Source organism: Cryptomeria japonica, chromosome 5, assembly GCF_030272615.1.
Source record: "Cryptomeria japonica chromosome 5, Sugi_1.0, whole genome shotgun sequence".
NCBI classification, from domain to species: Eukaryota; Viridiplantae; Streptophyta; class Pinopsida; order Cupressales; family Cupressaceae; genus Cryptomeria; species Cryptomeria japonica.
Genome location: NC_081409.1, coordinates 125,064,920 through 125,082,472, shown reverse-complemented (window position 1 = coordinate 125,082,472; position 17,553 = coordinate 125,064,920). Strand labels below are relative to the sequence as shown.

Genomic DNA, 17,553 nt, shown 5'->3' with positions numbered 1-17,553 from the left:
GCATTATCTTCTATCACTTGGGAGTAGCGAGATCAATAATTTCCTAAATTACCACACCAATTGCACCTAAAAATCTGTGTGATGCACCCCAACTAACTATCGAATATCTACCATCAACTTGGGAGGTTCCACTAGGGAACAAGATATTGTCGAACTGAAAGCACATGTGGATGCAGCTATCTCAAGGATGTATAAGGATAAAGAAAAGAAGCAAGAATTAAAAAATGCAAGTTGTAGAACTTCAAAGGTACCTCGAGCAATTAGTTTACTCACATTGCAATAGCCATTTATCTTCCTCCCACCTGGAACGATGTGTGGGGATGGGTGGGCACCTAAAATGCCCAGGTGGGGGGACAATTCTAGTTAGACCTCCCACCCTTTCATATTGCTTATCAGGGTGGAAGGAAATAGATTTAGCAGGGGCCCTTTTAGGGTGGGTGGGTGGATACAGTTGGAAGGGGGGTAGTCTCTATACTATCAAAGGAACAGATTCCCATTACTCATGTTCTTTTTTCACAAAATGAGGTCTCCTCATTAGACAAAATGAAACATATGTAATACAACTAAGGAGTGGATGAAAACATTGTTATCTACAATAGATGAAAAAAATCAAATTTCCATTAAAAAGTGGGAGACAGTAGAATGGGAAGGTAGACTTTAAAGGCTAATAGATGATTATGAAGCTACATTGAAACATAACCAGATTGAATTACTTAGGCTAAGGGAAATTGCGAGTATAAGTGATAAGTTGCTCTTAAAAGAAAATATTATTACCAAAGAAACATCCCACAGGTCAAAACGAGGATCGAATATCTCAAGTGGGAAGAATAGTTGATAAAAGAGTACATTAAAGAAATGAATGAATTAATGGAATTAGCTACATTTTAAAATTTAAAGAGTTGAATGTCTTAGAAAAGATGAGGGATACAACCATTAGTATTCACATTGTTCAAGATGAGGAAGTTTCCATTGCTAGACTTAAAAAAATGTTTAGCAGTGTGCTAGATGATAAACCAGCAAGTTTTGATCCAAAGATAATAACTCGGGTAGCCAACATTATGGTAGTAATGAATAAGTACAAGAGAAAAACTAGAGTCAGAACTACAAGATATACTCAGATCTCTATCACGTATTGATTCGATAAGTACAAATAGAAATTCATGCGAGATCAATATAGGAGCGAGATTAACAAAGCTCTTATTGCCTATGAAGATTTTATGAGGTGGAGATCTACTTAAAGGGAGAATTTATAATGGAAGCAAATAGCAAAGCAAAAACTTGAAGTTCCCATTCTGCAGATTTTAGGTTTCCTATCATTTTACAAAATTTGGCTCAACTAGTTTGCGGGATTCTTGCTTTCAACTTCCTTCAAGCCATTTGATTTTGTCTTCATAAAGAACATTTTGTCTTTCAAAGAGATCATAAGATAATACTCTTTGCTTTCATATTTTTTATAGGTTGATGTTGGGTAAGGGCAGAAAAATGGGGGAGCAAAAGTGGCCACCCAATTACATAACACGAGTATGTTATAATGTATTTGGTGTTATAAAGATGACAATGTCAAGTGTGTTGTTCATATGTCTTTTAATGTTGAGTCAAAAAATGACACATATGTAGTCTCTCTCTTAGCTTTCTATCCTTGTATTTTTTACTACTTTTCAATTTGTTAAGGTTTTGATATTTACTTATTCTACTTATTATTGCTAGTGTCTCCAACTTTTTTGTCAAAAACCTACAAATAATATTTTTGGCTTCATTTTTTACTCTTTCATAAAAATTGAAATAAATTACATTTTTAGAAACTAGATTCTATTCTATACACAATTAACAAAAATTAATTTCTTTTTAGTTTCCAAAAAAATTAGGGGTCCCTACAACCAATTTTTTATTTTTTAAGATTTGTCCACTTTGAAAATTAGTTAAAAAAAAATATTCATTAAAAAATGAGCAAACAAATCGAGCATAAACTACATTGTGTTAGCTAAGTTTTGATTAAAAAGAAAGCAGCGTTAAAGAGGGCGCTGACCCTTTACAAAGCCAAAGGCTATCAATATTATAAAGACCAACCAGGGGAGCAAATCCCAAAAAGCAAAGTCAGACATGCCAAACTGACCTATCAAACCATCAACAACCCAGCCCAAATCAAGAGGGGGGAGAAAAACCCAGAACTTGACCAGGGGGGGCTTGGGAAAGGGGGTTAGATTTTCCTTTCCTCCTACAACAAACAACCATCCAAGCAACACTATCATTAGGAACTTTCAAAGAAGAGTCAAGCGGGGAAGACCCTGCAGGGTCACTACCAGACTGTCGATGCAGAGCGGCAACAACAGCAAGAGAACAAGCGCCAGGAGCAGAGTGAAGGTGAGGAGTAGGAGCAACAGGTGCAGGAGCCAAGGGGGAAGGATCCACCACTACAGTAATATTAACCAAGCCTTCATCAGCAGTTAGGGGCACCTCATCATGAGATGAATCAACCGAAATAGAGTCTGAAGCGTTAATCGTCAAGTGGTCTTCCGTAGCATCTTTCCACCAAGTAGCAGCTCCTTGGCGACGGGAGAGAGAACAGTCAAAAGCCAGGTGACTCATTGAGAAGCACCTTTGACAGCAAAAAGGGAGGCCCTCATAATCTAGCGGTTGGGTCCAAGGCCTATCTCCAACCATAAGAACAACATCCCTAGGGAGGGCCAAAGATAAATCAACATCAATTAAAAGGCGAGCAAAGGTAGAATGACCCATGGAGAATGTGGCGTCATCAACCTTCAAGAAGTTGCCAATGGAGTTACCGATGGCCTCAAAACAAGAATATTCCCAGAAATGGAGGGGGAGATTGGGGAGGCAGATCCAAACCGGACGCACAAGGAAGGATTCTGAAAGGGGGTTGAAGGAAGGCATCTAGGGCTTGATAGAGAGGGAGTGATCCCCCCAAGTCCAAAGTTTTTCCAGAATCAAATCACGCTCATGAGTAGAGGTAAAGGAGGCAACAAAAAACCCCTTAGCACAAGGGAAAAACTCAATGCCATGAGACAAAAGGGGCTTCCAAGAATCACTCACCCAGCGATGAAGGTTCGGGAGCTAAGTTTTCACCATAGCAATTTTTTAAATACTAAAAAAAGTTGACATTTTAGATGGGCCACACCAATCGCTATATTATGTTTGTTTTTTTTGTTTTGTTTTTTTAAACTTTGTGCAGACACTCTACTTGAACCCCTTAATCTCCAGGATTTTCCAAAAAAAGTAGTTTACAACGTAGAAACAAAGCACCACAACTATTGTTCTTGTTGCCTCTTCAAATTTTGAGTATAACTATTTTCAATTTCTCATCCAAGATCTTCGTTTTTTTTTGGGAAAAAAAGGCCACTTAAGACCCCTTTTGGCTCCCCATTTCTTTCGCATACCCTTGTATTGGCATATTCTCATGACTTTTGAATTGTAACCATCTATTATTTCAATGAATACTAGATTGAGTTGTAATTTTGGCACCGTGTTGCCTATAAAAAGTCATCACTATTCTTTCTAAAACACTAGGAATTGTTGGTAATTGTGAGGATGGAGAAATGTCATTAATTAGTTCGCTTTGAATGGTTTGTCATTAATCAATTTGCTTCATGGTTTCATTTCATATTGATTTCCTTGTCTATACTTGCAAGTTTGTTATTGTGATGGTAATCAAATCATGTACATTGTAAATCTCATATAATTGCTAAATTTCATGTCAATAATTTGAAATATCAAAGTATTGTGTCATTGTTTGTGTGGATTTTGGTCTCTTTCTTAAATTAATAAGTCTCCTTTGAAGATTTCCATGTCAATGTGTGGTTATGATTAATTTTGGCAAATAATAAATTGGTTGTGGTGTCTATTTGCAACTTTCAATATATTTGTGTAGTCTTGTGAAAAATATAGCTTCTTAACCTTTCCTCTTTTTGTTATCTTTTTCATTTCTTTGAATCTTTTAAGTCTTTAGATGAATTAATGAAAGTTATCAATAATTCTTGTAAATCTTGTCAAATAGCTTGTGATATATGCAATGAAGATGAAATCCTATTAAATGCACTTATCTTTTGTAAATTCACCTCAAACTAGAGACACTTGAACCGTAAAGCGCCTTTGCAAAATAGTATCCACATTGAACTACTAAGTTACCTTGCAAGTCAAGACTGACATTCAATGTCTTGGGATAATTGAATTTTGTTTTGTAACTTAATTTTCTTTGAAGAGGAAAAATTATCTGTGAATTTTATTTGAAGTTGTATGTGCATACAAAACATGTAAACAACTATTTTGATATGGAAAACTATAAAATTTGATTCCAACCAAATAGTTAATCCCTTCATGAATCCTTTACCACCACAAACAAATAATTCAATGTTTTGAGTTCCCCCTTATCACTCTACCAAGCTCTTAATAATAAAACCAAATGTTGACAATAATGGAGCATAAACCAAAGACTTGAACTTTAATTTGTATATATACCCCAATAAGAGGGATAAGAAAATGTTCAAGGGCTTATGTAGAAGATAACATAAGGATATAGTAGGATAGAACATGCAAAATAATACAAAACATGGGTTCACAAATTATTAAACTACACATCACATAGTATCTCATCATATACTCGTTATCTTCATGATATTTGTGTGTGTGTGTGTGTGTGTGTTTTATATCTATTACCATCTTCTCATTTATAAATCATTCCTTACTTGCACTTTAGATCTTGCCTAATCTCTCCTCAATATTACACATTAGTCTTATCTCTATTTGATTTATCTTATCTTCTATTATATCCTATCTTTTATGCATATTTTGGCCCACGCTATTGCTATGTCTTTTAGGCATGTTGTGGGTCAATTGGATGTGATGCACTTGACTTATAGTAGGTTTAGATTGCTATGTCTAGTAGGGAATTTTTCTATCTATCACCAAACTTTGACACCCTTGTAAGTTTTCACCATTGACCTCTATTGGGCCACCCTTTTAGACTCTAAATGTAGCTATTTAACAAGTCATCCCAATTATCAATGATAGGAATATTTGGAACTCAATTTTGAGGGAAAAAAAATATGTTTTTATTGTTCAAGTCAAACTATGCTTACAAAGAGAGAGTAAGTGGATCACAAGGAAAATAAATATATCAACTTCCCCTCCTTCGCTTTACCCCTTTCATTTGCATTCTAATTTTGGTAGTTAAAGTTCACATGCTCTTTTTTGAGTCATACTAGCTTTTTTTTAATATTTATTTATATTGAGGCAAAAACTTTAGAGCTTCAAAGTGGTATATATGATTATGTATCTTCTCGTCAAGATTTTTTTAAATCACAATTTATCACAAGTGATGCTAAATAATTCTTAATTTGAAAAAAAAAAAAAGTGTTCCATTTGGACTTATATGGTAACATATTTAAAGCGTTTCATTTGGACTTATATAGTACCTATTTGGATGCAATTTTTTTCAAAGCACATAATTTTTTGTGTACTTTCCATTTGTATACTACAATTTATCGCATTCTATGTCAAAATTATATTTTTTTTAGTTTTGTGGCCTAATTTGGCTTCTATAATACATTGAAATCAAGACCACTTCTTTGATTTGGCAAGTGGTAACAATACCACACTATTATAAAGTTTCAAAATATAACGACGTTGGGTTTCATAATTGTTTGATTTTGGGGGGCTATTCTTGTGATCTTATATTTTTTTTTTGTTGGTTTCATGATTTAAGTGTGGGAGTTAATCATGCCTTTCACTCCCTTTCCTTTCCATTTGAGAATTCAACATAATTCTTATTAATTGTGTAAGGTCAAATATGGTTAATATGGGAAAAAATCATAATGAAGATTATTTTTGAAGCAAATTGAAGAACTAAAGCAACTTCTTTAAGATGATCACATTAATTTGTAAGAGTCTTCTACTATAACATTGTAAGAACCCTTGTGGTTCTACCTTTCTTGAAATACTATTGTTGATTTGAATTTGTGTTTTTGAAGGGGTTTTGGATCATTTTTTAATAAAAACAACAATTTTGTCAGGCAAAAAGTGCACATAAAAACTAAATAGATACGAAATTGAGAGCAACTGCAACTATATTGTGAATCAGGAAACTGCTACAAATAAATCTAATGTTAATTGCATACTCGTAGGTCCTCAGCTGACTTTAAATAAAGAATTTTGGAGTTTGCCAAGCCAAGACTAGAAAAATGACCAAAATAGGCCTACAAGTCCAAAATACAATTTCTCCAGGTAAGAAATGAGATGAAACCACCTGAATATGCAGGGCGTTGGGAATGGTGCAACCAGATTGTAAAATAGGAAGGTGTTTCAGCCTCCCAAACAAAATGCCCACCCCACATGCCAAGCAAAAATTGTACGGCCAACAACGGGAACTTGTACGACTACTTATTAAAATGAAAGATGTTGCTAATTGGGGCAACTAAACCTCAATGCCATTTCCTTATTGAAAAAGTATGCAAATAATTGAACAAAATAACCTTTGATGAAGCACAGTAAGACTCTTCAATGAAGCCCTATCGGTTGCAATAATTTGGTTGATCTTTCATAACCTCAAATCATAGATCCATGAAGAATTAGTGTTCTTCAATAGCAAACCCTCTGAAACCCTTGTCTCAGAAAATCCACGAAGAAAAACCAAGCAATTTCAAATAATCAATAATGAATTCAACTTGAATTGTTTTTTTCCCTTATAACCCCAAATGGCATGAATTCCAAGAAATTATGCTCAATTTCCCTTTTAAAATACATTAAATGTATTTTAAATACTTTACATAGTTATAAAATGAATTTGGACGAACTTTTTCATTTAGATGATTTTTAAAGTCACTTTATAATATTTAAGTGGCTTTTTAATTTATATAAAGTCACTTTATAATATCCATATAAGTTAATTAAGTAACTTAACCACTAAAATATTAATATCTCCCTCAATATTCAATCTTTTGACGAGCCATCTGAAGTTGGGGTCAACACTGTTTAACCCCCATGTGTCCAAGTGCCCTAACTAAAAATAGCACTACTGTTAGATTGACTTACTATTCCCTCTACTGAGCCCATACACTGACTGCAAAGGCTTGGAACTGAAACCAAGACTGAACTGAAGAAGTGGAACTGCCCCTAAGACTCTCTATCCAAACATGTTAGCCTACAAGAGTCCAAATAATAGGCTAACCCATCAGCAATTGATGTTGACTAGACTGGGGACATTACAAACATCAACAAATACATTTCATATTGATACTCATCTTTTGTGGACACATCATCTAAAGATGAGTAGTGTAGTCAAATGGCATCCACTAGATATCATCTTCATCTTCTTAAGAGTTCAATGTTTCTTCAAATGGGGCTTCTTGTGATTTAGTGTCGTATGACATGTATTGTCTTCCAAAGATAGCTACTTGGCATGACTACTTGACAAATCTTACAAGTTATTTTGTGAGTCTCATCTTATTAAATTGGAGGACACCATTGAGGATATCATTTCCTCTTTTGATGTTAGCTCCTATGGAGTTACATCATCTTCTTCTAATGTAATAAGGGTACATTTCGAGCCTTTTGTTCCTTCTCCACAAACATCTACTTCTAGAGCAACAAATTTTGCAAATACTAGTTCATATATCCAACTCAATCATCTCTAATGTTGATATTTCCTAAAAAGTGTGTCATATTTTGATTAGTCCAATTATCTTACATATGGTGAGCAACATACATCCGTGGTTACTATACTTGAATCTTGCATGGTTCTTGAATAGTCCTTGATCCATCTTATCAATATTAACTTAGAGATTTTTTAGCAACATTAGGGTACAATTGTCTTTGGATATTGTTCTACATTTATTTTACACTAGATTTTGGATGGTCCCTTCAATTAGTCATAGGACTCTTTATTTGATTGTGGCACTTTTCAACACCTACATGGCAACACCTAAGATACTTCCAAAGACATACATCACGGTCTTTCTTTACCTCATGTTCCTATCTAAAATGGGAAGATATCCTACATATACCTTTGGCCTTGTTTCTTCTTAACAAACATTGTTCAATGATCATGGTGACTTTAGCACCCAATGTCAAGCATTCAACATTGATGTGAGAGGCTACATAAGAGGGTTTGCATAATCTCTCTCCTTATCTCAATTTTGGGAGGCATTGTTTCCTCACATGAGATTTTATCATTCTCGCTAATTTCAAAGGGGGTCACCTAGACATTCCGTCTTCACCCTCTGAGGGATAGTTTTGTTCTATAAGATTTCTCCTCGTGTTATGAGGAGCATCGTCTTTGTATATGTATATCGCATCAACCTTTGTAGTTGGAACCCATCTTTTCACCTTTTCATGTTTCTCACCCTTCATAAATTGCACTTAAAAGAGTGTTGGTGTAAACAAAATATATTACCTAATTAATTTCTTTATACCCATTTTCACACTTTGCTACTTAAATTTACTTAAGGTGTTCACTTTTTATATCTCAAATCACAAAATTAAAACACACATCATAATCTTATATTGTCTTATGCCTCACCCTTGCCTATATATACAAAGGTTTCTCATTTTAAATCATGAATCGTTATATAATTGTTGTTAAGTTTTATGATCAGATTAGATAGAAGATAATTCAAACACAATTGCACAGTATATACCCTGGGAAAACCTTCCAACTTGAAGGTGAAAAACCCAGCAACAAATATCTTGTAATATATTAAACAGGATAGCAAGATGTCTTTACAAAATTCGCTTCACTCCTTGAAGCTAGATGAATGATGCAATTCTCACTAGATGAATTACGATCTATTGTATGCGTCTATCCTTCTCAAATGATTCACAAACTGTTGAATGTGATGTCCAAACTGCTATGAATGGTATTCGGTCTGTTCTAGATGATTATCGAACTGTTGAAGGTAAACACGAAATGTTGTAGATGATTGGATCTGCTTGTTGTATATTCCTTCGATGATTTTGGAGGGAGGGAGTTAGACTATATATACACCCATACATGTGTGCATCCAACCAGCACGTCCATTCAAGGGTCGACTTCTTATTAACCAACACGTCTCTTCATTAGGGATCGGTTACATTATAATCAACACGTCTTTTTAAACAAGGGTGGCGGGTTTACATTTCAAAATATTTTATTTAATTTACAAATGCAAAGTTGGCATAATATAGAAATCGAACCTATAAATGTCTAAGGCCGATTAGGCCAATTAGACATTTATATTGGCTATGTTGGCCTAAAGGAATCCAACCATAGCTATAATAACATTAACACTCCCTCTTAGCTAGGGAGGAATCCTTCTCGATCTTTGTAGTGATATCCACCATGGCTACTCCCAGGGGATGGGTCCATCATGGCTACACCCATGAATGGAAATGCAAATGAACACAAGTACTCATCACGGAATCACTCAACGTGATGTCGTCATCTCATCATGACATTCACCATGGCTACTCGCAGAGGGTGAATAAACACAAGTGTTAAGTCATGGAGTCTCTCACATGACATCCACCATGGCTACTCCTAGAGGGTCGAACAAGGGCTTTCACCTCAAACTTCTCTCTCACAGAGAAGAATGCATTATAGTACATCTCAAGAAATCACTAATGTTGAGACTCCCTCTCAACAAGTGCTTCATTTTCCACAACTACAAGCTTATCTCGAAAACGCACAAACTTCACTTTGGCAAGGGGCTTGATGAGAATGTCAGTTGTATGTTCCTCAGTACAAATGTATCTCAACTAAACAACATTCCTCTGTACCATATCTTTGATGTAGTGGTACTGGATCTCAACATGTTTTGTTCTGTCATGGAATACTGGATTGACAGATAGCTTCACACAGCTTTGGTTATCACAATGAATAACTGTAGGCTCCAACATTGTCCAAACAATCCTGCAAGAAGCTTTCGAAGTCACACTGCTTCGCGAGTTGCCACACATGCTGCAATGTATTTTGCCTCTGCGGTGCTCAGTGCCACTAAAGACTGCTTCATGCTACACTAGTAGATCATAGCAGATCCCAAACTGAAGCAACAACCAGAGGTGCTCTTCTGATCAGTAACACTCCCTGCCCAATCAGAATCAGAATAGCCTTGCAGATTTAGGTCCACACTGGAGGAATATTTCAAGCCATATCCAACTATGCCATGCAAGTATCTCAAGATATGTTTGGCTACAACTAGATGTATCTGCCTTGGTTCACACATGAACTGACTAAGTGCACTCACTGCATAGCAAATATCCGGTCTAGTGTTAACTAGATACATCAAGGATCCAATCAACTGCCTGAACATAGTAGGATCCACAAGATCTGAACTAGCTGCAGATTCCCTCAATTTCTTCAAGTTAGTTTCCATCGGTGTAGACATGGACTTGCAATCTAACATTCCAAATCTCTTCAAGATGTCAATGGTGTATTTTCCTTGACTCGAGATAATCTCATTAGGCCTTTGCCATACTTCCAAACCTAGAAAGAAATGCACGAGTCCTAGGTCCTTCATCTCAAATTCTAAAGTCAACTCCTTCTTGCATCTATAGATAAGATGATCTTCCCCAGTAAGGAATAAGTCATCAACATATAGAACCAAGATTAAAACTTCACCATTGACTAATTTGAAGTAAAGATTTGGATCAACATCATTCTTGCAGAAACCCAAACTCACCAAGTATTTGGCAATCCTTTCATACCATGCACGAGGAGCCTGCTTGAGACCATATAATGTTTTCTTCAATTTGCATACATGAGACTCTTTCCCATGAATTACGAAACCTTCAGGTTGCTCAATATAGACCTCTTCTTCAATTACACCATTGAGGAAGGTTGTCTTCACATCCATCTAATGTAGCTTCCATCCCTTAGCTGCTGCAATGGCAATGATGGTTCTGATGGAAGTATAGCAAGTAACTGGAGCAATGTTTCTTTGTAGTCTATTCCTTCTTTTTGAGAGAAACCACGAGCCACAAATGTAGCCTTGTACTTCTCAATGCTTTCATTAGCTGCATGCTTAATCTTGTATAGCCACTTGGAAGATACAATTGACTTTCCTTTAGGTCTAGGTACAATATCCCAAACGTCATTCTTAATAATGGATTTATATTCTTCATCAATAGCATCTTTCCATACTTGTTGCTTTGAGGCTTCCTCAACACTAGAAGGTTCGGTCTGAATATCTCTAGGCCCATCAATAGGATCCAAAGGTCCAATTGGATCATCATCTGCTACAGGTTCAGTGGACTCCCTCTGTATCTCAGGATTATGATCAATGTCCATGTCTTGAGGAGTCTCATGATTTTCATCATCTATCTCCATGCATGAACCTTTAGATTTTATGAATGCAACATCTTCCTCAAATGCAACATCTCTGCTCACTTCTATTTGCTTCTGACTAGGAATGTAAATTTGGTAGGTTTTAGATGTTTCACTGTAGCCCACAAATATCCCTCTCTTCTCAGAAGGTTCTAACTTGGTTCTTTTGTCTTTGGGTATATGAACATACAGTGGACAACCAGAGATCCTCAAGTGACTGACATCAGGCTTAATTCTTGAAAAGGCTTCTTCTGGAGTCATATTATGTAATATCTGATGAGGATATCTATTCTGAACATACACTATCGTTCTAGAAACTTCTGCCCAAAGAAAGGTTTGAAGGTCTTGATCATGGATCATGGCTTTTGCAGCTTCAACAATGGATTTGTTCTCTTTCTGCAACCCCATTTTGTTGTGGGTTGTAAGGGACACAAAACTCCCTCTTGATCCCTACCTCAATAGAGAAATCACAAAAGCTACCAGAGGTGTATTCACCTCCATTATCAGACCTTAAAACTTTAATTCTCTTTCCAGATAAATTTTCTACTTGAGCCTTAAACTCTTTAAATCTACCTACGACTTCATCAGACTCTTTAGACTTTAAGAAATAAATCCAAGTATTCCTAGAGTAGTCATCTTTAACCATCTTCTCCAATGATGGAAGAGCCTTGAAATGTAGATGCCCAAGTCTTCTATGCCATAGTTTGCTAGAACTAGATGAGTCATGTAGAAGAGCTTGAACTGGATGAGTGGAAAGCTTATACAAACTCTCATGTCGATTCTCGATCACACGATCGGTCTTGATGTTGGAGTTCTTTGGCAATGCAAGAACTCTCCCTTCAGAAAATTCTATTTGATAACCCTTATCCTCCAAGGCTGAAATAGACAGAAGATTTATCTTGATTCCTGGCACTCACTTAGATGAAGAGACATTCCAGATTCTAGGTTGAGTGATGTGGCACCAAATACTTTCACTGAATAGTGCGGCATCATCTCGAATGATAACTTGGAGATTAGACTCCCTTTCCACCAAATCTGAAAGATGTTCTCGAAACCCTGTGATGTGTCGAGAAGCTCCACTATCAATTAGCCAAGTGTCACTATATGTGGGAACATTATAGGGTAGATATAAAGAAGAATCCATTAGAGTTGTCTTATGTTTCCTTTTGAATTGAGACTTCATTAATGTTTGTCATTTGTTGCTTAGGCCTTGTCAAACAATCTCTTGCATAGTGACCAAACTTGTCACATCTAAAGCATTGAATGTGAGAGAGATCTTTCTTCTTCTTCTTTGAATCAGGTGCAGAATCTGATCTTTGATCTCTATTCCTCTTGAAGTTGTCTTTCTTCCAATTTCTTCATGTCTCGGTAGATTGAGTGGCAAGAACATGAGTGTCTTCATTTTGAGAACCTTTGACAATTCCCCTAGCAGCCAATCTAGATTCATCTTGGATGCAATCCACACGAAGACGATCAAACTTAGGCAATTTGGATCTCCCACTTATACTTTGAATAAATGGCTCCCAAGAATGAGGAAGGCCATTCAATGTCAACATGACAAGATCTTTATCAACCACTAGATCTCCAATAGCACTTAGTTGATCCCCCAATTCTAAGATCTTCATGAAGAATGACATGACTGATTCTCCTTTCGCCATCTTAACTTTATGAAGTTGTTGCTTCAATGCAAGAGCCCTACTTGTGTTGTTGATCTCATATAGGCCTTCCAAGGTCTTGAACATGTCTCTTGTAGTTGTCATCTTGGAAATGAGAGGCACTAAATGATCTCTCACGGAGTCAATCAATATCTTTTTCGCTTTTATGGCATTCTTCTTGAATCAAAGTTTCTCCTCTTGATCTTCTAGCTTGGATAAGTCCTTTTCCTCCACAAACTAAAGATCATTTTTTTCAAGTGCAATAAGCACTCTAAACTTTCACGAAGTGAAGTGTGATGCACCATCAAGTCTATCCTCGACTTTAAAACCGTTCACCATTTTTGAGGCTATGATGTTCCTTTTTGAAGGTGAGAGATGAGAGAGAACTTCGTTGTTATAGGGAAATCTGATCACGACCTACTTCAAACTGGCTCTGATACCATGTTAAGTTTTATGATCAGATTAGATAGAAGATAATTCAAACACAATTGCATAGTATATACCCTGGGAAAACCTTCCAACTTGAAGGTGAAAAACCTAGCAACAAATGTCTTGTAATATATTAAACAGGATCGCAAGATGACTTTACAAGATTCGCTTCACTCCTTGAAGCTCGATGAATGATGCAATTCTCACTAGATGAATTACAATCTATTGTATGTGTCTATCCTTCTAAGATGATTCACGAACTGCTGAATGTGATGTCCAAACTGCTATGAATGATATTCGGTCTGCTGTAGATGATTATCGAACTGCTGAAGGTGAACACGGAATGTTGTAGATGATTCAATCTGCTTGTTGTATATTCCTTCGATGATCTTGGAGGGAGGTTGTCAGACTATATATATACCCATACATGTGTGCATCCAACCAACATGTCCATTCAAGGGTCGGCTTCTTATTAACCAACATGTCTCTTCATTAGGGCTCAGTTACATTATAATCAACACATCTTTTTAACCAAGGTGGCGGGTTTATATTTCAAAACATTTTATTTAATTTACAAATGCAAAGTCAGCATAATATAGAAATCAAACTTATAAATGTCTAAGGCCAATTATGTCAGCCTGAAGGAATCCAACCATAGCTATAATAACATTAACAATTGTATCCTTGGTAGAATAAAATTATTGTCTAATTTTGTAACTCTTGTACTGTCACTGAAGCTCCTTATCATGAGTGGCTATCTTCATAACCAAATCTTACATAGTATTTAATTATTCCATACCAACTCTTACATTGTGTGTGTATTTCTCATTTCTGTTCTACTCTCCTCCACTCTTTGTTTAATAAATAAAATTAGTCTGCAAAATATCATATGTTCTAATGTAAAAAACCCAATATGTTAATATAAAAAACCCTTAACACAGTATAAGATAAAGATCTAATAAACTTTTAAGATTTTTAACAAATAAATCAAATAAGCGAAAAGACAATTATATAATGAAGACCACAATGCCCCAAATTCACAACATAAAATTGTTCATGAAATTCATCATTTGCAAATGTTTTCATAATCCAATAGCATTAAATGCTTAACACTATATTATAAATAAATATTAGAAGATTTTAGTCATCTAGTAAGTGACCACTACGGACATGTGGTGCCATACACACAAGGAGTTACAACCTTGTAAGAAGCATTACCATACATGGTATGTACAATTTGTTAAAATTCAAATGACGTCAAAAATATGAGACAAGAACCAAGTGTAACATAAACCAATTTTACAGAACTGCTGAAAATTACAACAGACTTGCAACACCATCTTCTATTTAAACAATCATTACATGGAAAATCAGAATACAGAGCAAGCTTGCCGGACAAACAGCATTTCAATTGGGATGGCACTCAAGGAAAGACGATGTACATTTGTAAAGCAATTCACAATTTTGTGGAATAAAGTCTTCTCTTTGCAAATCCTGCAAAAGTCAAGATAAGGATGCTGCAAAAATGAATGCAAATTCCATGCTTTCCTCACATACTGGCACAGCTTTCTGTTTTGCACTGAAGCAGATCATCACAACCGATTCCATCATTGATTTTCAATACAGTTTCAGTCAGACTTTTTATTTCTTGTTGCTCGTGACTGAAGAAAAGTCAGGAATTGCAACAACCGTAGCCTGTATATCATATGTAGCATAGAATTTGTAAGAAAGTTGTTAAGAGAATGCAACCGAATAGGAGAGAATAATATTTCACATTCTCCCAAATAACAATGGCATTAACCCACATGACCAAATTTCTTAAAGGCGCTTGCATCTTTGCAAGACCAGGTAGAGAACAATATAGCCTAGCCACAATTATGAGCATACAAAATAAAAGATCGTCTGTTTAGGGAAACAAGGATTTTAAATTGTTGATACTAAGCACACCTTATTCCTATTGCAGTCACATAATTAATTAAGTTTTGAAAGATAAAGAAATCATTGAATTTATAAACCAAGTTTTATAAATTGTAAGAAAGGTTACAAAGGCAATGAGCAGTTTTTATTGATCTCAAGATGAAAAAAAATATGCATCTGAATTAAGTACAGCTAAGGAAAACCTGATGTGTTTCTGGTAGCTTGTTAACAAGGAGAAACTTGATTGTATTAATGGTCTAGAAATAATCAAGGAAAATTACTGGTAAATTCCAATATATATTTAAGCTCCTAAAAGGATTAGAATTTAAAAACCAAACAATGATCTCAAAATTCGTGAAGAGAAGACAAACCAGAGAAAATATATCATGACACAAATTCTGATGATTAGAACAAACCATAAAAAGAGCAGACATCAATTCTCAATACAACCATAGTTTCTTAAAAAATAAAAGCAACAAATGGCATGCATGTAAACATGAGCAGATTTAGTTTTTGAATTTCTTATGAGAAAACTGATATAGAAAAATGCTCATGCGAGCTTTGCATGAGTTTCTATGATGAACTTACGATGTAGCATTTGGCACATAAAATACTGGAACTTGACTCAGCCTATGGACCGTCCACCTTCTAGAATAGGAATCAATAACTTCCTGAGGATGAGTGGCCGTTGCAGCAAGTACACACTACAATAAAATACATCAGTTAGGCAACAATACTATTGTAATGAACCCGCAACTTTAACTAAACCCAACTTGAATTGAGAACATACAGAGTTGAAAACAATTTTAAACAAACATTGCATCAGTGACTTGCAGTCACTTCAAGTTTGTAGACAATCAAATCCTATCAATTGAACTGGTTCACACTGCAGGTAATGTTGTCAATCCAGTGTATTATTTTTTTTATAGTTACTTTATCCTGCTCAGGGATTAGAGAAATATTTTCATTTTTAAAATTTCACAACATGCCATTTAGTTATGAAAATGTGTTTTGTCCCAAATGAAGTGATGACTTTAAGAAAACTGTAAAAGTAAAAGTTTCTAGGGGCGAATTGACTCCAAGTATAGTCATAACACATCAACGGATATGGTTGACATAATCTATCTATACCCCATGAAACTCTGAAAAATAAGAGGAATTTCTTTTTTTTAATTCACAAAAACATAACCTGCTTACAAAGACAGCCAAAGCATTGTTGTTCTCTTTCTCTCACACAAACAAGTCATCCCTGTGCCCATATTTATAGGGATTTTAGCGTAGAAATTTATTTTGAAAAAAAAAATTATGGCACCTTTATACATAGGTCTTTTAATATCATTATAAAGGTCACCTCCCAACCGCATCCTATCCAAGGCTTACCACAAATGTGTCATATTAGCATAAGATATCACACCCCTATTGGCATTGGTATTTGTGTCCATGAAATTTTGCTTTATTTTTTAAGTTGTGTTTATGCCAACGAATTATAAGCCAATGTATCAACAAAATTTTGGCAGCAGTAGTTACTCCTCAAAAATCCACATCAACCTTAAGATGCAGAAGTGTGAAGATTTAAGTTATTCTCTGTACTCCTTGTACATTAAACTTTTAAAGAACTCATGATTCTACTGCCCTGATTCAATTTCATATTGGGAAGGTCCTTAGCTTCAGTATCCATATAAGAAAGGAAGTATTATAAAACCCAAATAAACAACTCAATCAGTACTGTTATATGTGATCCAACAAAGGTATAAGCAACAATTTTGTGGGCATCAGCAGCTAGTGGTTACCCCATATTTGATAAAATGAAACAGCTACTTTTATAAATAAGCTAAAGCAAGCAAAGCTGGCTGAATGTCTTTTGCAAGAATCAGATAAAACATAGTTTGGTATCTACTGAACAGCTCAGTTCATATTCACAAGATGAGCCATGGTCATATTCTCTAGAAAGCAGAAATATGTTTTGGAAAGTATGTGGGAATCTTCCAAATAATTAATAGAAGATCCCTTCAGAAGCGATTTGACCACATCAAAGCTAGTTTGCACCAATGAGTAACAGTAAAACTAAGTTTTATCCTATATGGAAAACTGAAAAAGAAAATGTTTAGAAAACCATGGATATAATATAGGCTAGGATGCCACAAATATAACGATATGAATATCTAACAATATACATACAAAACAAAATACAGGGCCCATAAAGTGTTTAGATGAGGAGCATGTTATACGGAATGGAAACAT

At 35.4% G+C, this 17,553-nt stretch overlaps 1 protein-coding gene across 2 annotated transcripts in view; it reads right to left on the bottom strand.

Moving 5' to 3' along the window:
- Positions 1–14,586: 14,586 nt before the first annotated feature.
- Positions 14,587–17,553, bottom strand: part of LOC131068391 (protein EI24 homolog) — an 80,684-nt gene continuing 77,717 nt past the window's right edge. For both annotated transcript variants that reach the window (XM_058003573.2, XM_058003572.2), the window contains exons 10-11: positions 15,901–16,016; positions 14,587–15,090 (exon numbers count right to left, since the gene is read on the bottom strand). In XM_058003573.2, coding sequence (XP_057859556.2) covers positions 15,938–16,016 — 79 coding nt within the window. In that variant the 3' untranslated portion in view covers positions 14,587–15,090; positions 15,901–15,937. The remainder of the gene's footprint in view (positions 15,091–15,900; positions 16,017–17,553) is intronic.